The sequence below is a fragment of the Salmo salar genome, chromosome 10 (genome assembly GCF_965601325.2).
Source record: "Salmo salar chromosome 10, fSalSal1, whole genome shotgun sequence".
NCBI lineage: Eukaryota > Metazoa > Chordata > Actinopteri > Salmoniformes > Salmonidae > Salmo > Salmo salar.
This window is the reverse complement of record NC_138300.1, coordinates 97,575,113-97,598,935: the sequence shown is the minus strand read 5'-3', so window position 1 is coordinate 97,598,935 and position 23,823 is coordinate 97,575,113. Positions and strand designations below refer to the sequence as shown.

The 23,823-nt window shown below is 45.1% G+C and overlaps 1 protein-coding gene across 3 annotated transcripts in view; it reads right to left on the bottom strand.

Moving 5' to 3' along the window:
- Nucleotides 1-23,823, bottom strand: part of LOC106561231 (SH3 and multiple ankyrin repeat domains protein 3) — a 308,236-nt gene that overhangs the window by 37,157 nt on the left and 247,256 nt on the right. For all 3 annotated transcript variants that reach the window (XR_014379094.1, XM_082957270.1, XM_082957271.1), the window contains exon 14: nucleotides 1,886-1,961. Coding sequence is in view for 2 of the 3 variants with exons in the window: in XM_082957270.1 (XP_082813396.1) it covers nucleotides 1,886-1,961 (76 nt within the window). In the remaining variant the exon portion in view is untranslated. The remainder of the gene's footprint in view (nucleotides 1-1,885; nucleotides 1,962-23,823) is intronic.

Genomic DNA, 23,823 nt, shown 5'->3' with positions numbered 1-23,823 from the left:
ACATTTAAACTCCGTTTTTCACAATTCCTGACATTTAATCCTAGTAAAAATGCCCTGTCTTTGGTCAGTTAGGATCACCACTTTCTTTTAAGAATGTGAAATGTCAGAATAATAGTAGAGAGAATAATTTATTTCAGCGTTTATTTCTTTCATCACATTCCCAGTGGGTCAGAAGTTTACATACACTCAATTAGTATTCGGTAGCATTGCCTTTAAATTGTTTAACTTGGGTCAAACATTTCGGGTAGCCTTCCACAAGCTTCCCACAATAAGTTGGTTGAATTTTGGCCCATTCTTCCTGACAGAGCTGGTGTAACTGAGTCAGGTTTGTAGGCCTCCTTGCTCACACACGCTTTTTCAGTTCTGCCCACACATTTTCTATAGGATTGAGGTCAGGGCTTTGTGATGGCCACTCCAATACCTTGCCTTTGTTGTCCTTAAGCCATTTTGCCACAACTTTGGAAGTATGCTTGGGGTCATTGTACATTTGGAAGACCTATTTGTGACCAAGCTTTAACTTCCCGACTGATGTCTTGAGATGTTGCTTCAATATATCTCTACATAATATTCCTACCTTATGATGCCATCTATTTTGTGAAGTGCACCAGTCCCTCTGGCAGCAAAGCAATCCTACAACATGATGCTGCCACCCCCATGCTTCACGGTTGGGATGGTGTTCTTCGGCTTGCAAGCCTCCCCCTTTTTCCTCCAAACATAACAATGGTCATTATGGCCAAACAGTTCTATTTTTGTTTCATCAGACCAGAGGACATTTCTCCAAAAAGTACGATCTTTGTCCCCATGTGCAGTTGCAAACCGTAGTCTGGCCTTTTTATGGTGGTTTTGGAGCAGAGGCTTCTTCCTTGCTGAGCAGCCTTTCAGGTTATGTCGATATAGATATAGATAGTCGTTATACTGTGGATATAGATACTTTTGTACCTGTTTCTTCCAGCATCTTCACAAGGTCTTTTGCTGTTGTTCTGGGATTGATTTGCACTTTTTGCAACAAAGTCTGTTCATCTCTAGGAGACAGAACGCGTCTCCTTCCTGAGCGGTATGACGGCTGCGTGGTCCCAAGATGTTTATACTTGGCTATTATTGTTTGCACAGATGAACGTGGTACCTTCAGGCATTTGGAAATTGCTCTCAATGATGAACCAGACTTGTGGAGGTCTAAAAAAAAAATTCTGAGGTCTTGGCTGATTTCTTTTGATTTTCCAATGATGTCAAGCAAAGAGGCACTGAGTTTGAAGGTAGGCCTTGAAATACATCCACAGGTACACCTCCAATTGACTCAAATTATGTCAATTAGCCTATCAGAAACTTCTAAAGCCATGACATCATTTTCTGTCTTTTTTCAAGCTGTTTAAAGGCACAGTCAACTTAGTGTATGTAAACTTCTGACCCACTGGAATTGTGATACAGTGGATTATAAGTGAAATAATCTGTCTGTAAACAATTCTTGGAAAAATGACTTGTGTCATGCACAAGGCAGATGTCCTAACTGACTTGCCAAAACTGTAGTTTGTTAACAAGAAATTTGTGGAGTGGTTGAAAAACAAGTTTTAATGACTCCAACCTAAGTGTTTGTAAACTTCCAACTTCAACTGTATAGATTTTTACTGTCCAAATAAATACATATGGGAGTCTGTTACATTGTGTGGTGTGTGTGTGTCTGTCTGTGTATGTGTGTGTGTGTGTGTGTGTGTGTGTGTGTGTGTGTGTGTGTGTGTGTGTGTGTGTGTGTGTGTGTGTGTGGTGTGGTGTGTGTGTGTGTGTGTGTGTGTGTGGTGTGTGTGTGTGTGTGTGTGTGTGTGTGTGTGTAAGTATATGTACGTATCTGTGTGTGTGTGTGTAAGTGTATGTGTGTGTGCATGCGTCTTACCTGTATGAGGTGACGTTGTCGTAAGATCCCACAGTGTAGTGTCTGAACAGTCTCTTAGTGCGGTCCTCTCTTGTCTCTGTAAAACAAAGCAATACACTGTCAGGGTGTGTGCGTGGTCTCCTTTGGTCGCTGTCCAGCCAGGTTGCTAAGAATCCACGGCGGAATCCGACGTCCGTCCAGGTAAGCAGGACGTCGGGAGATGACTTCAAAACAGGCCACTAGAGGCAACGATGAGTGCTATTACCATCAAGTAGGCTTGGGTTTTGCTAGAGCGTTGTGGAAAGGAATGGTGGATGTGCATGAGGCATGAGCTCTGGCTCCAAGTGCTAGGCACTTGGAGCCAGTGCTAGGCACTCCTTATTTTTGTTTTGTTTTAACCCTATCCCGAACCCCCCACCCACACACACACACACACACACACACACACACTACTGTTTGTGTGTGGTGTGTATGCATGATGTATGTGTGGGTGTGTGATGGCGAGAGTCAGAGCGAGAGCATTTTTATTACTGTTTTAAAGTGTGTGTGTGTGTGTGTGTGTGTGTGTGTGTGTGTGTGTGTGTGTGTGTGTGTGTGTGTGTGTGTGTGTGTGTGTGTGTGTGTGTGTGTGTGTGTGTGTTACTCTGTTGAGTGGATGATATTTGTTTCTTGACATTCACTCCACCCTATCTGTCTGTCAGTTTGAGTGAGTGACAGCTGCCAGCTTTGTCCAATACAAGAGTATTCCAGAGTTTCTCATCCTCAAAGCACAGGAAGACCAAACAACCCCCCCCCCCCCCCTCTGTCTCCACTGCTTGCTACATCACCTACACTCCTCACAATCACTCTCTCTATCCTCCCTTGACCCTTTCTCCACCCACCTCTCCATTACCCCTCTTGTCATCCTCTTCCCGATTCTCTCCATCATTCTGTCTCCCTTCCAAACCTTCTCTCCTTCATTCTCATTCACTCTCCATAAATCTCTCCATCTCTTTATCCCCCTCCCTCCACCCCCCATCTCTACCCCTCTCTCCTTTTCTCTCTCTAATAGTGGTGTCTCTGACTAAGGTGTTAATGGGTACAGGCCCACTAGCGTTACTCTCATTAAAAATGCATAGACTTCCCCCATTCCCCATCCACTCCAAAAACTCACACGGATGTGTGCGCCTGCCCTCATACACACACAAAGAAGCCGAGGATTAGGCTGACTGAGCCCCCCCCCACACACACTTCCTTCCCCTTCCCTAAGATCATATAGTGACAGTGTGATGTGGGTTAAGGGGAGAGGGGAGGTTTTAGTTATATTTGGGGGAGAAGGTCAAAGATGAGTCAGCACATCAGTGGCGCTAGAGTACTGCTTCCCTTTATACTTCACACACACACAGGCACACACACACTGGCTGGAAATACATCAAACATATCAGACGTTATTGTGTGTGTATGAGTGTGTGAGTCAGTGTGTGTGTGTGTGTGTGTGTGTGTGTGTGTACAGGATGGTACTAGCAGACGCAGTGTAAGTGTGTGTAATGTGGGCCAGTGTCGTCTGATGCCTGCACAAGCATCTAAAGGCTGGGCACAGACAGCACTGATAACCTGGACTACACCTCCACCCACACCCACACAGCTATGTCTTACTCTTACTATACTTGTGAGGACTTTTTGGGGACCAACTATTGATTCCCATTCAAAATCGTATTTTCCCTAACCCTAATTGTGTCCTCACATCTCTGAATTTTAGTTGGTTTACTATTCTTGTGAGGACTTGTGATACTCACAAGTATAGTAAAACGTCTCCACACACACACACACACACACACGAGAGAGAGAGAGAGAGAGAGAGAGAGAGAGAGAGAGAGAGAGAGAGAGGGGGGGGGGGGGGGCCAGTCAAAGTTTGTACACACCTACTCATTCAAGGGTTTTTCTTTATTTTTACTATTTTATACAGTGTAGAATAATAACGAGGACATCAAACATCTGAAATAACACACCCCAAAAAAGTGTTAAACAAATGAAAATATATTTTAGATTTGAGATTATTCTAAGTAGCCACCCTTTGCCTTGATGACAGCTTTGTACACTCTTGGCATTCTCTCAACCAGCTTCATGAGGTAGTCACCTGGAATGCATTTCAATTAACAGGTGTGCCATGTCAAAAGTTAATTTGAGGAATTTCTTTCCTTCTTAATGCTTTTGAGCCAATCAGCTGTGTTGTGACAAGATAGGGGTGGTATAAAGAACATAGCCCTATTTGGTAAAAGACTAAGTCCATATTATGACAATAACAGCTAAGATTGTGCTACTTTGAAGAATCGGAAATATAAAATATATTTGGATTTGTTTAACACATTTTTGGTTAATGCATGATTCTGACGTCGGATTCCGTAGAAAATAGAACCAATTAAGAAAAACTCTTGAATGAGTAGGTGTGTCCAAACTTTTGACTGGTACTGTACATTGCACGTGTAGCATACCCTTCATTCACTTAAAGTAGAGCGTCAAACTGATGTGAAATGGTGGCATTATGGTGACAACCTGGCTCTAGTATAGGAACATTAATAGATGAGGACAAAGTGTCTGTCGGTTCTCCTGTGCAGACGGACACAAAGACACCAGATGGACTGAGAAGCACCGGGAACATCTCCAATCTGTCTTAAAGCTTCAGAATCTGGGAGGAGATTTGAAGCAGATGCTTTATTCACACATGCACGCGCACGCACACACACACACACACACACACACACACACACACACACACACACACACACACACACACACACACACACACACACACACACACACACACACACACACACACACACACACACACACACACACAGAGAAAGATAGATTGGCTTGAAGCCATGGCATTGTTCAGATAGATTAGCACACTCTGCCAACAACAGTCCATATAAATACAGGCCATTAAGCTGTTCAACTCTGACCCCCTCTGCTGATATTTTCTAAACAATGCATAATATTGTATACTACCCTCGGTGGGAGGGGGGGATCAGTGTCCTCTTAAGGATTCGCCCCCTTTTTTCAATTCTCGCCTAAAATGACATACCCAAATCTAACTGCCTGTAGCTCAGGATCTGAAGCAAGGATATGCATCTTCTTGATACCATGTGAAAGGAAACACTTTGGAGTTTGTAGAAATGATGAATTCATGTAGGAGAATATAACACATTAGATCTGGTAAAAAAGAATACAAAGACAAAAACATGCGTTTAATTTTTTTTATAATTGTGCCATCATCTTTGAAATGCAAGAGAAAGGCCATAATGTATTATTCCAGCCCAGGAACAATTTAGGTTTTGGCCACTAGATGTCAGCAGTGTATGTGCAAAGTTTTAGACTGATCCAATGAACCATCACATTTCTATTCGAAATGTTGTATCAAGACTGCCCAAATGTGCCTAAATGGTTTATTAATACATTTTCAAGTTCATAACTGTGCACTCTCCTCAAACAATAGCATGGTATTCTTTCACTGTAATATCTACTGTAGATTTTGGACAGTGCAGTTAGATTAACACGAATTTAAGCTTTCTGCCAGTATCAGATATATCTATGTCTCGGGAAATGTTCTTATTACTTACAACCTCATGCTAATCACATTAGCCTACATTAGCTCAACCGTCCCGCTGGGGACCCACCAATCCCGTAGAGATTTTAACAGGTCATTGAACTCAGATTACCTGTATTTTTACGCAATGTTGTTGGCAGGATTTGCCAATCTATAAGAACAATGCCATGGCATTGTCCCCATGTTGGGATATAATATATTTGAAAGGGTAGGTTTGAAATTAAATGTCACCAATTACTGTTCCAAAAGAATAAAAAAATAAAAAAAGTCTGATCTTTTACCTAATTGTGGCACTGTAAACATGCGCTAGGAACACACCATTTTAAAAGCACAGGGCTTGTGCAAGGTGCCATGCCTTAACTTCCGGGTATTATATACATATGAAACCAGTTGCTCTCTGGTTTGGGTAGCAAGTCACTGTGCCAAAATGGCTGAATGGATTTTCAAGCCTTAAAATGACCTTAGTATTCAGGGCTTTCAAGTTATGGAGTAATTGTTTTTTATAAGACAGAAACAGACAGGTGAGGACACTTTTACTATTGTAAATGATGAGCTAGCCCAACGGCGCATGTGGAGGATGCATACAAGGTCTTACACGGAGTGGAACAGGGGAACCCACGAGCAGACTCAGACGAGGAGACTGGAATAAAGTAACCATGGTATTTTTTGAAACACAAGGGGGAGATGGAGTGCAGGTCAGGGGAAGCTCGGGTGTGTTGCTGGAAACCAGGTGCGGAGGCTGAGGCTGGAGCGAGAGGGGTTGGGACAGGTTAAGCAGGGCCGGAGGGGAATCCAAGGGAGTAGTAGAGTGGGGAATCCAGAACAGGGTAGCAGGATGACGAGACGTGGGACTGGAGACAGGGACCAGAGTCAGAGCGGGCAGAACTGTAGCGGAGAGGAAAACAGCGTCTGGCAAGGAAAACAGGCACAACAGGATAACAGGATCTGAATAGTAACAAACGGCTAGAAACGTAGACTGACTGAGCAGAGATTACTGGGGGAGTGGCGGCAGGTCAAGGAGACACAAGATGAGCAGTAGAGGGCGTTGCAGGAGCAGATGTGACAATACCCCCCCCCCCCCCCCAAACCCCACAGGCGCCAACTGGAGTTCTGGGTCGGGCTGAGTAAAGACCGGAGCGGAGGTGAAGCGACACTTGAGTTCCAGGAATGCTGCCTCTGCCTCAGGAGTCCAGTGGAACGTAGTGGAGATGGAGGTGAGAGTGGTGAGAGGTGCTGCCAGACGGCTGTAGTTGCAGATGAAACGTCTTTAAAAATGTGCAAACCCCAGGAAACGCTGTAGCTGCTTCAGGTTGGAGGGCGCAGGCCACGCTGTGACTGCCATAACCTTGGCGGGGTCCATACATAACTGTCCCTGTGCAATAATATAACCCAGGAAAGACACTGAGGCAGCATGGAACTCACATTCTTCAGCTTTAACAAAAAGCTTATTCTTCAACAGCCTTTGAAGAACTTGGCGAACGTGTTGCTGGTGAGCCTCAGGGTCCTTGGAAAAAATCAGGATGTCATCTAAATAGACAAAAACAAAGCGTCCAATCACATCCCTCAGCACGTCATTGACTAGGTTCTGTAAAACAGCAGGGGCGTTAGTAAGACCAAAAGACATGACCAAATACTCAGTGACCAAGTGGTGTGTTGAATGCAGTCTTCCACTCTTCCCCCTCTCTTATGCGGACAAGGTGGTAGGTATTCCTAGGTCGAGTTTGGTAAACACCGTGGCACCATGGAGGGGGGCAAAAGCAGAGCTGATGAGTGACAAGGGGTACTTGTTCTTAACAGTGATATTATTCAGCCCACGGAAATCTATGCACAGCCTCAGTGACCCATCCTTCTTCACAAAGAAAAACCCAGCACCCACCGGGGAGGAAGATGGCTTGATAAGTCCTGCAGCCAGAGAATCCTGGATGTACCTCTCCATAGCCTCTTGCTCGGGACAAGAGAGGTTAAACAACCGGCTACTGGGGAGAGGAGCTCCAGCCTGGAGGTCAATGGCGCAGTCGTACGGCCGATGAGGTGGCAGCAACAGGGTGTAGTGCTTGCTGAATACAGGAGCTAGATCGTGATACTCGGGAGGAACTGATGACAGGCCCGGATGTTCTGGAATGAACTGGGGCCCAGACAAGGCAAGGGGAAGGGCAGAATGTAAACAATTAGAGTGACAAAATGAACTCTAAGTGGTTACCTTTCCGGCGGTCCAGTCAATCTGTGGGTTGTGTAGCTTTAACCATGGATGGCCAAGAACCAGGGGAGAGTAAGGACAGTCGATTATGTGGAAACTGATCTTTTCCTGGTGGTTTCCAGGGAGACGCAGGATGACAGGGACTGTTCTCTCACAGACACGGCGAGGAGCTGTCCATTGAGAGCATTGGCATCGAGGTGTGAATCGAGTGGGACAGTGTCCAGGCTCAACTGGGTAACAACACCCCGGTCCAGGGAGCTCTCGTCGGTGCCCGAATCGATGAGAGAAGACAGAGGAAAAGCCTGGCTCTTCCACACAAGGTTGCATTCAAGCATGGGTCTGGGGGAAGATGGGCAGGTGATTTGGCTCAACAGTATATCCCACACTACTGCTGAGCCCCCTCTTTTGCTGGACGCAGGGATCAAGTGGAGACAAAGTGACCAACCTGGCCACAATATAGGCAGCTCCTAGCGCCGATTTGTCATTGCTTCTCCTCTGGAGAGAGACAGGCCCGGCCGAGCTGCATGGGTTCAGGATCTGGACGAGCCTGGGGATGGGATGCGGTCAGAGAAGGAGGACAAGGCACTGAAGCAGATGTTATGGGACATGAAACCCTCCTACCCTCTCCCTCCGACGCTCACGGAGACGGATGTCGATGCGGATAGCGAGAGAGATGAGTTCATCAAGTCCATCAGGCTCATCCCTGGACACCAACTCGTCCTTGAGGGTCTCAGAGAGTGCGTTCCGGAATGCTCCCTGAAGGGCCTCCTCATTCCAGGCGCTCTCAGAGGCGAGAGTGCGGAACTCACATGCCATCTCAGCAACACTATGGGGGCCTTGATGGAGGGACAGGAGTCGTTTAGCTCCATCCTTACCGCAGAATGGGTGGTCGAAGGCTTTCTTCATCTCCTCCGTGAATCTGGAAAAGTGGTAGCAGATGGGGGACTGTCTCTCCCACACCGCCATGGCCCAGGAAAGCGTTGCTCCACAGAGGCAGCCAATCAGAAAGGAAATCTTGGCCCGTTCTCTAGCATAAGAGTAGGGCTGTTGCTCAAATACTAGTGAACATTGCACCAAAAAGGCTCTGCAAGCTCCGAGGTTGCCATCGTAACGCTCAGGAGTTGGAACAAATGGCTCCCGGGGTGGAGGAGAAGGACTTGGAACTGGTTGTGAGCTCTGGGCGAAGGGTCGGCCCTGTAGGTCAGACAGGCTCTGTGAAAACTCCTTGATGTGCTCCAGAAGGGTCTTCAGGGCTTGGTCATGTTTCTCGAGCAGGGCGCCTTGGCCGACGAGGGTTTGGTGGAGAGGAACAGAGTCTGCTGGGTTCATCTCTTTGGCCAGATCGCACTGTTTCGCGGAGTGGAACAGGGGAACCCAAGAGCAGACTCAGACGAAGAGACTGGGATAAAGTAACCAAGGTATTTATTGAAACACAAGGGGGAGATGGAGTGCAGGTCAGGGGAAGCTCGGGTGTGTTGCTGGAAACCAGGTGCGGAGGCTGAGGCTGGAGCGAGAGGGGTTGGGACAGGTTAAGCAGGGCCGGAGGGGAATCCAAGGGAGTAGTAGAGTGGGGAATCCAGAACAGGGTAGCAGGATGACGAGACGTGGGACTGGAGACAGGGACCAGAGTCAGAGCGGGCAGAACTGTAGCGGAGAGGAAAACAGCGTCTGGCAAGGAAAACAGGCACAACAGAATAACAGGATCTGAATAGTAACAAACGGCTAGAAACGTAGACTGACTGAGCAGAGATTACTGGGAGGTCAAGGAGACACAGGATGAGCAGTAGAGGACGTTACAGGAGCAGATGTGACACAAGGTAATGTCAATGGAGAAGGAAATACATTGCTTTACAAAAACCATTCGGTTGTACACTTTCCCTGCATACTAAATGTTTGCACTTTTGGTGTCTTGACCTATATTGCATACTCTATAAATATGACCATCGTGCATGATTTATGGGGAGGGGGATTCTTATGACACTGCCAGCAGTAACATTTGAGTTAGACAAGGCCTGTAGCTTTCAAATGATATGTCACTTTCTATTTTCTGATGACATTTTATTTTGATCTCCCAAACTCAACGGGCCCAGTACAGGACCCAAAACAACTGCTCAGATTTTATCAGTAAGAAGTGGCTCTATAAAGGGCCTGAAGTAAAGAGGGATTTCAATGAAGGTGGTGGTGTTCAGACTTAAGGTAGAGTCGATTTACACGGCAATCTAATTAGCATAATAAAACATACAAATCTGTCCGTTTTTTTATTGGATGCATCTCAATCCACCGCATCCACCAATGTCGCACTTCCAGATCTGCGGCGAAAGGTGGCAGAGCTAGAGTGGTGTTTGTCAGACCAGGAGACATCCTGAAAATTGGTCTTGTAGCGTCTGAACGTCTGTAGCGTCTGAACAGTTTGGGCTACACATTAATATGACACTTCTGTGGAAAGGTGAGTCTCTCACAAACATGATAGTCTTATATCTCTCAGATAATAGACGGACACTTCAGAACAAACTTCCTTTAGATTTTTTGGGGACTATCTGTTGTTCCATGTAGTGAATCTGTTATTCAATGCGTTTCTATTCGCTAATAGCATTAAGGCCAAATTACATTTTTCATCAAAAATGTTTTGGTTGTTTTTTTATATTCTTCAAGGGGTCTTAAAATTCCAAATCAAATTGCTAAATGATCCTTGGTATGACCTTCTTATAACTATTCCATATAACTTAGTAGAACCCGCCCCCCTCCCCGGCTTAGACAGGGCTTAGACTGTAGAGGGTTTCAGACATGTGCATCTGTGGCTGGCAAGGCAGATGGCAATAAAACCACTTTAAACAAAAACGGTCAGCATATTAAATACATGCATTATTAATATTCAGTTTTCTGTGAAAGCTAAGCCAATAGCTGAAAAAAAACCAGGAAATTCAAATGAGCTCCTCAACTTGAACTGTACACTTACTGTGTGTGTGTGTGTGCCCACATAGCAATGCTTCTCTCTTGGCAGGCTGCAAGAGCTGTTCTGTCCTTTGAAGGACACAAGGCGCTTCACCTCAATTAACACACACGTACGTACCCCTACAACCTTACCTGGGTGTTTCTCTGTTGGCCATGCATTATCTGCCTCCACTCTCTCCAGCTGTAAGCCAGTAACATGGCCAGCTGGCTGAATCACCTTCCTGACCTCCAGCTCACACAACAAGCCCAGCTAAACTATACCTGCTTTAACACACTCACCTCCAGCACACACCTGACCTAACCCAGCGTGCGCGCACAGACACACACACACACACACACACACACACACACACACACACACACACACACACACACACACACACACACACACACACACACACACACACACACACACACACACACACACCCCCTTACTCCAGGCCCAGTTCACACTCCTACCTCCTACTCACTACTATTGGTCCCTTAAGGAGTGGGGACAGTACACTCAGTAGGGTCCCTATAAGCAGCATGGACATGGTCCTGTATAAGTGGGTCATAGATAAGGGGGAACCTAAACCTCTACTTCAGACAGTCTTCAAAGACACACACTGTAATGAGAACATGATAAAAATCACCCTTTAATTTTCTCGCTTTATCTTTGTCTCACAATGCTCCTGTCTTTAATGTGTTTTAGACTCACAGCGGCCTCACATAAGACTGACCCATTTCCATACAGAGGAGAGAGAGAGAGAGAGAGAGAGAGAAAAGAGAGCGAGATATATTATCCTTACAGAAAAGAAACACTCTGTCCCTTTAGTATTTAGAATTGACTTAAAAAATAAGAAACATTGATTTTAGAATTAGAATAATTTAGGCTATAATAGGATGAAGTTAGAGATGGTCAGAGGGGAGGGGTAAGGGAAGGGACACGGAGGACAAAAGATATAGTACAATACCAAGCCAATGTACCAAAGGAAAAAACAAAAGCAGGAAATATGTTATTTTAAACACATGCATGTACAGTTGTAGTCTATGTCTTGTTGTGTGTCTGGTACAGTTACTTTGACAATAGATGGAGCATGTGATCCCCAGCTATTTCTGTATCCATCACTGAAAATGATTGTGTGAAAAGAAACAACTTGGAAAAATGTGAAAAGTGTGGCTTGTAATTTCAGGAGTTCAGGAAGAGAGAATAGGAGGAGGGATATACTGTATGTAAAGAGAGGGAAAGGGAGAGAAATGGAGGAACAGAGGAGGTGGACGAGAGAAAAAATATAATAGCAGGTGAAGAAGTAGAAAATAAAGAGTGCAGGAGATTGATAGAGTGAGATAGCTGTTATGGAAGAGATGGAGGAGGGTTGAACACTGTGATGTGACAGTTATTTCACAGCTGAAAATATATAATAGGTCACATTCAGCCAGTCAAAATTGTCAGCTCATTTGACTCAGCTTTACACCAAGACTGACTGTCATTACACAAAGAGAAATAGAGAGAGCAAGACAAAGAGAAGGAGCGAGAGAGAGCATTTGAGGAAAAGGGGAGACTGCCAGAGAGAGTGAGGGTGAAAGAATGATGGAGAGAGACATACTGTAAGGAGAGGAAGAGACAGATTCAATCTGGCTGGGTCCTCACATTGTAGCCTTTAATATATATATATACACTACCATTCAAAAGCTTGGGGTCACTTAGAAATGTCGTTGTTTTTGAAAGAAAAGCACATTTTTTGTCCATTAAAATAACATCAAATTGATCAGAAATATAGTGTAGACATTGTTAGAGTTGTAAATGACTATTGTAGTGTCATGGGCGTCGTAAGGATTGGACCAAGGCGCAGCGGATAAAGTGCTCATCTTCTTAATTTATTAAAGAACACTCAAAACAAAATAAACAAACGACGATAACAGTTCCATAAGGCTCCCAGGCTATACAGAAAACAACCACCCACAAAACACAAGTGAAAACAAACCCAACTAAATATGGCCTCCAATTAGAGACAACGACAACCAGCTGCCTCTAATTGGAGGTCATTGCCAAAAACCCAACATAGAAAAAGAAAACTAGATATACACATAGAAATAGAAAATATAGAACATAAACCAAAAACACCAAAACACACAAAACAAACACCCCCTGCCACGCCCTGACCAAACTACAATGACAAAGAACCCCTTTTACTGGTCAGGACGTGACATGTAGCTGGAAACAAATTTAAAAAAAATCTGTATCACTGTATTTCTGATCAATTTGATGTTATTTTAATGGACATAAAATGTGCTTCTCTTTCAAAAACAAGGAAATTTCTAAGTGACCCCAAACTTTTTTATGGTAGTGTGTCTATATATATATATATATATAGAGAGAGAGAGAGAGCGCAACTGGGTGCTTCTGAATGTGAATCTAAACCCAGCAAGCATTTTATGTGGGAGCAGTCATGGTGATATAAGGTGCTTTGATCAAAGCAGAGACTCAGGCTGACAAATATACTGCCAGTACAAACACAGTAACGTTTTTAATAGAACACAACTGGTTGAGACATAGGTGCCTTTATTTTTTAATTTTACCAGGATAGTCAGTTAAGAACAAATTCTTATTTACAATGACAGCCTAGGAACAGTGTTACTGTGTTACTTCCGGTTTGGAGCGAGCAGTCGCACCACGCTTCGCTCCACAGGTAATATTACACTTCACTACATTACAACGGCTTGATTTGTTTGATCTGAGCAATTCTTCTTAGCTAGCTACATAGCCGTCTTTGTATCAAAGATAATTGTGTAGTTTAGAGTAACTGAGTAATTATCGTGGCTAGCTATCTTCGTCCTCCTAACGTAGTCAACACTGCTAGCTGCTAGCTAGCTAGTCATCACTGCTAGCTAGCCAACTTCTACCGACTAGCAGCACCGCAGAAACTATTACATTACAACGTAACGACGTAACGACTTGATTAGTGTGGTGTTAGTGTTAGTTAGCCAGCTACATAGTTGTCTTTGCTGTCTCTGTATCTAAGATAAATGTGTAGTTTGAGTTTGAGTATTATCGAGGTGAGTTAGCCAGCCGCGACGCGGCGCCAGACTTACTCAACACACCTAGTCATCATTAACCCACTGCCAGCTAGCCAACCGTTACCGACTAGCAGCGCTGTAGATACTAATACTTTACAACGGAACGATTTGACTAGTGCAGTGTTACCTAGCTAGCTACTTAGTTGTCTTTGTCATAGCTTGATAATTGTTAGCTAGCCAGCCATCGAGGTTAGCTAGCCAGCTATTTCCGTCCCCCGCGACGCCATTTTTCCTAACCCAGCCTACTATTACCGACGAGCAGCATTGTTGAAACTAAATACACTACAAGGAACGTCTTGATTAGTGTTATGTTAGCTAGCTAGCTACAAAGTTGCTTTGTATCATGACAAGGTGTAGTACTGAAACCACCGAGGTTACCTAGCCAGCTACACGGTCAAAGTCAACAACGCAGCCACTGCTAGCTAGCCTACTCCACCAGCCAGCAGTACTGTATCATTTTAGTCAATAAGATTTTTGCAACGTAAGCTTAACTTCCTGAACATTCGAGACGTGTAGTCCACTTGTCATTCCAATCTCATTTGCATTAGCGTAGCCTCTTCTGTAGCTTGTCTACTATGTGTCTGTCAATCCCTGTTCTCTCTCCTCTGCACAGGCCATACAAACGCTCCACACCGCGTGGCCGCTGCCACTCTAACCTGGTGGTCCCAGCGCGCACGACCCACGTGGAGTTCCAGGTCTCCGGCAGCCTCTGGAACTGCCGGTCTGCGGCCAACAAGGCTGAGTTCATCTCAGCCTATGCTACCCTCCAGTCCCTAGACTTCCTGGCGCTGACGGAAACATGGATTACCACAGATAACACTGCTACTCCTACTGCTCTCTCCTCGTCTGACTACGTGTTCTCGCATACCCCTAGAGCATCGAGCCAGCGGAGTGGTGGCACTGGAATCCTCATCTCTCCCAAGTGGACATTCTCTCTTTCTCCCCTGACCCATCTGTCTATCTCCTCATTTGAATTCCATGCTGTCACAGTTACCAGCCCTTTCAAGCTTAACATCCTTATCATTTATCGCCCTCCAGGTTCCCTTGGAGAGTTCATCAATGAGCTTGACGCCTTGATAAGTTCCTTTCCTGAGGATGGCTCACCTCTCACAGTTCTGGGTGACTTTAACCTCCCCACGTCTACCTTCGACTCATTCCTCTCTGCCTCCTTCTTTCCACTCCTCTCCTCTTTCGACCTCACCCTCTCACCTTCCCCCCCTACTCACAAGGCAGGCAATACGCTTGACCTCATCTTTACTAGATGCTGTTCTTCCACTAATCTCATCGCAACTCCCCTCCAAGTCTCCGACCACTACCTTGTATCCTTTTCCCTCTCGCTCTCATCCAACACTTCTCACTCTGCCCCTACTCGGATGGTATTGCGCCGTCCCAACCTTCGCTCTCTCTCTCCCGCTACTCTCTCCTCTTCCATCCTATCATCTCTTCCCTCTGCTCAAACCTTCTCCAACCTATCTCCTGAGTCTGCCTCCTCAACCCTCCTCTCCTCCCTCTCTGCATCCTTTGATTTCCTCTGTCCCCTATCCTCCAGGCCGGCTCGGTCCTCCCCTCCTGCTCCGTGGCTCGACGACTCACTGCGAGCTCACAGAACAGGGCTCCGGGCAGCCGAGCGGAAATGGAGGAAAACTCGCCTCCCTGCGGACCTGGCATCCTTTCACTCCCTCCTCTCTACATTTTCCTCTTCTGTCTCTGCTGCTAAAGCCACTTTCTACCACTCTAAACTCCAAGCATCTGCCTCTAACCCTAGGAAGCTCTTTGCTACCTTCTCCTCCCTTCTGAATCCTCCTCCCCCTCCCCCCCCCTCCTCCCTCTCTGCGGATGACTTCGTCAACCATTTTGAAAAGAAGGTTGACGACATCCGATCCTCGTTTGCTAAGTCAAACGACACTGCTGGTCCTGCTCACACTGCCCTACCCTGTGCTTTGACCTCTTTCTCCCCTCTCTCTCCAGATGAAATCTCGCGTCTTGTGACGGCCGGCCGCCCAACAACCTGCCCACTTGACCCTATCCCCTCCTCTCTTCTCCAGACCATTTCCGGAGATCTTCTCCCCTACCTCACCTCGCTCATCAACTCATCCTTGACCGCTGGCTACGTCCCTTCCGTCTTCAAGAGAGCGAGAGTTGCACCCCTTCTGAAAAAACCTACACTCGATCCCTCCGATGTCAACAACTACAGACCAGTATCCCTTCTTTCCTTTCTCTCCAAAACTCTTGAACGCGCCGTCCTTGGCCAGCTCTCTTGCTATCTCTCTCAGAATGACCTTCTTGATCCTAATCAGTCAGGTTTCAAGACTGGGCATTCAACTGAGACTGCTCTTCTCTGTGTCACGGAGGCTCTCCGCACTGCTAAAGCTAACTCTCTCTCCTCTGCTCTCATCCTTCTAGACCTATCTGCTGCCTTTGATACCGTGAACCATCAGATCCTCCTCTCCACCCTCTCCGAGCTGGGCATCTCCGGCGCCGCCCACGCTTGGATTGCGTCCTACCTGACAGGTCGCTCCTACCAGGTGGCGTGGCGAGAATCTGTCTCCGCACCACGTGCTCTCACCACTGGTGTCCCCCAGGGCTCTGTTCTTGGCCCACTCCTATTCTCGCTATACACCAAGTCACTTGGCTCTGTCATATCCTCACATGGTCTCTCATATCATTGCTATGCAGATGACACACAATTAATCTACTCCTTTCCCCCTTCTGACAACCAGGTGGCGAATCGCATCTCTGCATGTCTGGCAGACATATCAGTGTGGATGACGGATCACCACCTCAAGCTGAACCTCGGCAAGACGGAGCTGCTCTTCCTCCCGGGGAAGGACTGCCCATTCCATGATCTCGCCATCACGGTTGACAACTCCCTTGTGTCCTCCTCCCAGAGTGCTAAGAGCCTTGGCGTGACCCTGGACAACACCCTGTCGTTCTCCACCAACATCAAGGCGGTGACCCGATCCTGTAGGTTCATGCTCTACAACATTCGCAGAGTACGACCCTGCCTCACACAGGAAGCGGCGCAGGTCCTAATCCAGGCACTTGTCATCTCCCGTCTGGATTATTGCAACTCGCTGCTGGCTGGGCTCCCTGCCTGTGCCATTAAACCCCTACAACTCATCCAGAACGCCGCAGCCCGTCTGGTGTTCAACCTTCCCAAGTTCTCTCACGTCACCCCGCTCCTCCGCTCTCTCCACTGGCTTCCAGTCAAAGCTCGCATCCGCTACAAGACCATGGTGCTTGCCTACGGAGCTGTGAGGGGAACGGCACCTCCGTACCTTCAGGCTCTGATCAGGCCCTACACCCAAACAAGGGCACTCCGTTCATCCACCTCTGGCCTGCTCGCCTCCCTACCTCTGAGGAAGCACAGTTCCCGCTCAGCCCAGTCAAAACTGTTCGCTGCTCTGGCACCCCAATGGTGGAACAAGCTCCCTCACGACGCCAGGACAGCGGAGTCAATCACCACCTTCCGGAGACACCTGAAACCCCACCTCTTCAAGGAATACCTGGGATAGGATAAAGTAATCCTTCTAACCCCCCCCTTAAAAGATTTAGATGCACTATTGTAAAGTGGTTGTTCCACTGGATATTATAAGGTGAATGCACCAATTTGTAAGTCGCTCTGGATAAGAGCGTCTGCTAAATGACTTAAATGTAAATGTAAACAGTGGGCTAACTGCCTAGTTCAGGGGCAGAACGACAGATTTTTACCTTGTCAGCTCGGGGATTCGATCTAGCAACCTTTCGGTTACTGGCTCAACGCTCTAACCACAAGGCTACCTGCCAACCCTATCTTGCATTCTCAAAAATTAAAACTCTGTCCACCCAGTCAAGCTAGCTAATTCAAGCACACCCATATTATTTGAAAGTATTTGATTCGAATATTTGACCCAGGTCTAGATGAGAGCCATACATACCCTGATAGAGCCCATGATGCATAGAATAGGGCTGCTCTGCCTTGACGACGGTTACTACCCCATCTATCCTTCTGCAGAGAACTGGCAGGTTTGACACTAATACAGGGCAACAATCCATCCCCAAACTCCTACTGCCTGTCTATGACACTACCCTCCACTACCCACACTGCTCCATCACTAACTACTGTACTCCTACTGTACCACCACTGCTCCCTCTGCCCTACTCACGCACTCACTAGCTAGTTACCCCCACTATCCAGCAACCACAATAGTACATCCTAAACTGTGCACACTAATCTGTCAACATTCTGTATACGGCCAGGTACTGTAACAAAATGAATCTATAGATCTGAACCAATCACATCTATTTCACATAGCTCTAACCAATCACTATACTGTAGCTCTAACCAATCACATCCACATCACTATAACTCTAAAAACATTGAATTTACTATAGCTGTAAAGAATCCGGTCCACTAGCTGGAACAGTAATGCAACTGTAATAGACAGCAACTTAATTGTTTGATTATGCCCCATATTCTGCTGTAATTATGCCAGAGGTGGCTTTCTGACCTGGACTAATGTCCCTAACACTCCCTTATAAAGCAGCAGGGCAGCTTTGAGTAATCCATGTATTTTCCTGCTCAAAATGTCCAGCCGCCAATTCCTAAAATCCACATTCCCATTGCCTTAAAAAGTCAAGGATCATGTCAAGGAAACTGATATGGAAGCAATTCCACTTGAATTCCTTATGAATACCTGTCTCTATATCTTCTCAACGTGTATCTGAGTTCCTCTCTCCTATCTTTCAGCCGTCCGTCCATCTTTCCTTTTCTCTCTATTTCTGTGGCCAGCTGGTTCACTATCTGTATAGCTCCCTCTTCCTTTCACTCTCCTCCAGTTTCTCCCTCTCTGTGTTCGTGTGTGTGTGTGTGTGTGTGTGTGTGTGGGAGGCAACTCCAAAAAATACCTTGGTTCTCTCTAAGAAGAGAAAGAGCTTTAAAAAGCATATATAGACACACACACACACACGCACGCACACACACACAAATAAGTGTTGTCCTGGGTTTGGGGTGAAAGTATGATTAGTCATGCACAGTGAGAGGCCTGTCTCAGCCACTTTTCCTTGTAGGTAATATCAGATATATGTTGTGTGTGTGTGTGCATGCGTGTGTGTGTGCACACGTGTGTGTGTGTGGACACGTTTTACTATACTTGTGAGTACCAAAGTCCTCACAAGAATAGTAAACCAACTAAAAATCAGAGACGTGAGGACACAATTAGTGTTAGCCGTTAAGGTTAGGTTTAGGGAAAATAGGATTTTGAATGGGAATCAATTGTTGGTCCCCAGAAAGTCCTCACAAGTATAGTAAGTCACACCTTGATTGACCTGGCTGTGTGGCGTGGAGCGTTGTCCTGCTGGAAAAACCAACAGCGCTCACTGTTGCCTCTAGTGGCTGGTTTCCACATCATCTCCCAACGTCCTCAGACATGGATGGATGTCGAATGACTTGTCACAGTGACATGGCTGGTGTGGGTGCGCACACTTGCGCGTGTGTGTCACCCTATGTGCACCTTGTCAAAGTGATTAGTCTTTGCTCCAATGTGGTGTATGCTAGAGCTTCTATTCTGATTTGCTATGGCTCTGTCTACACTCTATTTCTCTCTCTCTGTATGTGTGTGTGTCTGAATATGTCTTGATTCTGCACACTTGACTGATTTCTGATGAAACGCAGAGACAGTAGAAATCACTCAGCTGACACACAAACACACACACACGCACACGCACACACACACACACACACACACACACACACACACACACACACACACACACACACACACACACACACACACACACACACACACTTATATGTAAGAAACAGGTGTATGAATGCTAATGCAAGGGTGACATCAACTGAATCACAAGTCAATGATACTATATCAGCTCAAGCACTCATTAATTATATACAGTACCAGTCAAAAGTTTGGACACACCTACTCATTAAAGGGTTTTTCTTTATTTTTACTATTTTCTACATTGTATAATAATAGTGAAGACATCAAAACTATTAAATAACACATATGAAATCATGTAGTAACCAAAAAAGTGTTAAACAAATCAAAATATATTTTATATTTGAGATTCTTCAAAGTAGCCACCCTTTGCCTTGATGACAGTTTTGGACACTCTTGGCATTCTTTCAAACAGCTTCATGAGGTAGTCACCTGGAATGCATTTCAATTAACAGGTGTGCCTTACTAAAAGTTAATTTGTGGAATTTATTTCCTTCTTAATGCATTTGAGTCAATCAGCGTTTGAGCCAATGTGTTGTGACAAGGTAGGGGTGGTATACAGAAGATAACCCTATTTGGTAAAAGACCGAGTCCATATTATGTCAAGAAAGTTCAAATAAGCAAAGAGAAATGACAGCATCTGCCAGGAGTGTGCGCAACTGGTTAACTGAGGAGAGCAGAGATGAGTGAACAGGCACACTTTATTTGGCAGAAGGAAAACAGTCAGATGCAACTGCGTAACGACACTCCCGCCAAAGGCAAAAGCGAATAGCGCACTCATCACACAAATAATGTACAGCGTACAATAGTACGGGTTCCAAAGAAGACCCGGCAAAAAAACCCAGCATGAAGTGTCACACATGACACGTAACGAACAATTACACACACAGATATGGGGGGAATCGAGGATGATATACACGTAGAGTGATGAGGGGATGTAAAACAGGTGTGCGGAAAAACAAGACAAAACAAATGGAAAATGAAAGGTGGAGCGGCGATGGCTAGAAGACCGGTGATGTCGACTGCCGAGCGCCGCCCGAACAAGGAGAGGAGCCGACTTCGGCGGGAGACAGCGTCATTACTTTAAGACATGAAGGTCAGTCAATACGGAAAATTTCAAGAACTTTGAAAGTTTCTTCAAGTGCAGTCGCGAAAGCCATCAAGCGCTATGATGAAACGGGCTTTGCTGGTGACACTGTCAGTGATCTATTTAGAATTCAAGGCACACTTAACCAGCATGGCTACCACAGCATTCAGCGGCGATACGCCATCCTATCTGATGTGTGCTTAGTGAGATTATAATTTGTTTTTCAACAGGACAATGACCCAACACACCTCCAGGCTGTGTAAGGGCTATTTGACCAAGCAAGAGAGTGATGTAATGCTGCAACAGATGACCTGGCCACCGCATTCACCCGACCTCAAACCAATTGAGATGGTTTGGGATGAGTTGGACGGCAGAGTGAAGGAAAAGCAGCCAACAAGTGCTCAGCATATGTGGAAACTCCTTCAAGACTGTTCGAAAACATTCCAGGTGAAGCTGGTTGAGAGACTGCCAATAGTGTGCACAGCTGTTAACGAGGTAAAGGGTGGCTACTTTGAAGAATCAAAAACTAAAATATATTTAGATTTGTTTAACCCTCCTGTTGTGTTCGTTTCATGTGAATTAATTCTGTGTTCCTGGACCAAAATGACTGCCCCATTATAGCTGATTATAAATCCATAACAATACATATATTATCACCTAATGTTGTTTTAGATATTTTTATCAACTTAAGTTCTTGTGAACATTACAAGTTTTGAACTTCTATTTGCTATTTATGGCCTGTAGGCCTCATTGACCTGAGCTCATACAACTTGTTTTTGAGTAACAAAGCATAATGTATGGATTGTTTTGACTATAACAAATACTCAGATGAAACATATTGTGCTATTTACTTTGTGTCAAAGTTTAACAAGGACTCTCTCCTCCTCACCAGTGTCATGATCAAAGATATGATCAAGAGCCTCACATACAGTATACCGTTTGGTCATTGTGCTGCCACAGAATGAATTGTGAGCAAGGCCTCAAAAAAGCTTTGTATACCAGAGCTGCGAGAACATTGTTGAAACAATGTTACGATTGTTTGTAAGAATGCCAACAGGTGTGGTTCCCGTGGGGGAAAGATTCTATTGGGGAAAGGTTCCCATGGGGGTTGTGATGGAAACCAAGAAGGTGAGTGAGGTGTGTGTGTGCTCAAACACACATGCATGTGGGGGTATGGGAGAGGAAGTGTGTCCATCTGATGAATGGGCATGTGCCTGAACTCAATTTTATACACTAATTGTAGTCTCACCCATTCATTTCTAATGACCGGTCATTTTTGACTGGGAACACCACAGGTGTACAAAAGTTAAATAAAACACCCCAAATTTTATGAATATCATCCAAATGTATGTTGTGTGTTCAGATACCCTGTGTGGATAAAGTCATGGAACCTTATGACAATCAGAATAAACAAACTACATTTTTCAGATAGAAAATTTGTAAATCGGTCCAATTCGACCAGAACACAGCAGGAGGGTTAAAACCTGTTAGTGATCCCTTCCCGCACCCATCCTGTTAGCGGGATAAATTTGACAACATCCAGTGAAATTGCAGAGTGCCAAATTCAAACTACAGAAAAATCAATATTCAAGATTCACGAAAATATAAGTGTAATACATCAAAATAAAGCTTAACTTTTTGTTAATCCAGCCGCAGTGTCAGATTTCAAAAAGGCTTTACGGCGAAAGCAGACCATGTGATTATCTGAGGACAGCGCCCCGCATACAAACACATGAAAATCATTTTCAACCAGGCAGGTGGCGACACAAAAGTCAGAAATAACGATATAATAAATGCCTTACCTTTGAAGATCTTCTTCTGTTGGCACTCCAAAATGTCCCAGAAACATCACAAATGGGCCTTTTGTTCGATAATGTCCTTCTTTATATCCCCAAAATGTCAATTTATTTTGCGCATTTGATTCAGAAATACACCGGTTCCAACTCGCCCAACATGACTACAAAGTATCTAATAAGTTACCTGTAAACTTGGTCCAAACATTTCAAACAACATTCCTAATCCAACCTCAGGTATCCTAAAACGTAAATAATCGATAAAATTTAAGACGGGATAAACTGTTTCCAATACCGGATAAAAACAACGTGAAGCGCGTTCCAGTTCACGTGCACCAAACAGTAGAATCCATCTGGAGTGACACTTACAAAGAACAGCCATACTTCTTCATTTCTCAAAACATCAACCAATTTCTAAAGACTGTTGACATCTAGTGGAAGCCATAGGAACTGCAACCAGGTTCCTATTAAATAGGGCTTTCAATAGAAAACCAATGGGAAATACTATGACCTCAATTTCTTTTCCCCTGGATGGTTTGTCCTCAGGGTTTCGCCTGCCAAATCAGTTCTGTTATACTCAGACATTATTTTAACAGTTGTAGAAACTTGTGAGTGTTTCCTATCCAAATCTACCAATTATATGCATATCCTAGCTTCTGGGCCTGAGTAACAGGCAGTTTACTTTGGGCACACTTTTCATCCGGACGTGAAAATACTGCCCCCTATCCCTAAGAAGTTTTAACACTTTTTGGTTACTACATGATTCCATATGTGTTATTTCATAGTTTTGATGTCTTCACTAAAAATATATGAGGGATTGGAAATGATGCAGACAATTACATTGATGAAGCTACAATCTATCTGCAATATTAAAGCTGATCTACCCCCACCCATTTAAAAAAAATAAAAATTATAATTATTGCTAAATACATGTCCTCCTACAATCCCTCCCTCCCTCCCTCCCTCCCTCCCTCCCTCCCTCCCCCCTCCCTCCCTCCCTCCCTCCCTCCCTCCCTCCCTCCCTCCCTCCCTCCCTCCCTCCCTCCCTCCCTCCCTCCATCCTGTTCTAGTTCTTCTCTCTTTCTCTCTCTTCTTTTCTCTCCTCCCTCTCTCTCTGGCTATGCTAATATCTCTGCTGACTTACTGGTAACACTAAGACTATGAGTGTTACTTACAGTGTGTGTGTGTTTTAGAATTAGCATATTGCCTCCATCAGAGGCTAGTAACCCATAAACATGTATTGCTGTAAGCGATCACAACTAGATGGGATCAATAGTGCTGTGTCTGTCAGAGATTTGGATTTACCTAAAAAAGTGAGTATTGGTCTCATCGGGTTCTCCTATACACATCTGCCTAAGGTCATGCCATGATTCATTGACTGACTTGGCGATTAGACTTGTTAGCCATTATATTATGTTGTCTGTATCTCATTTCTTCTTCTTGTCCCTCTCTTTGTATTAAAGTGTCTCATCATATCATCAGTTCCTCCCATGAGTTCCTTTCTGTTAGTAAAAGGAGAGAGGCGTGTTAATGTGCATGACCTTGTAAACATAGCACTTTAGAGCTTCTG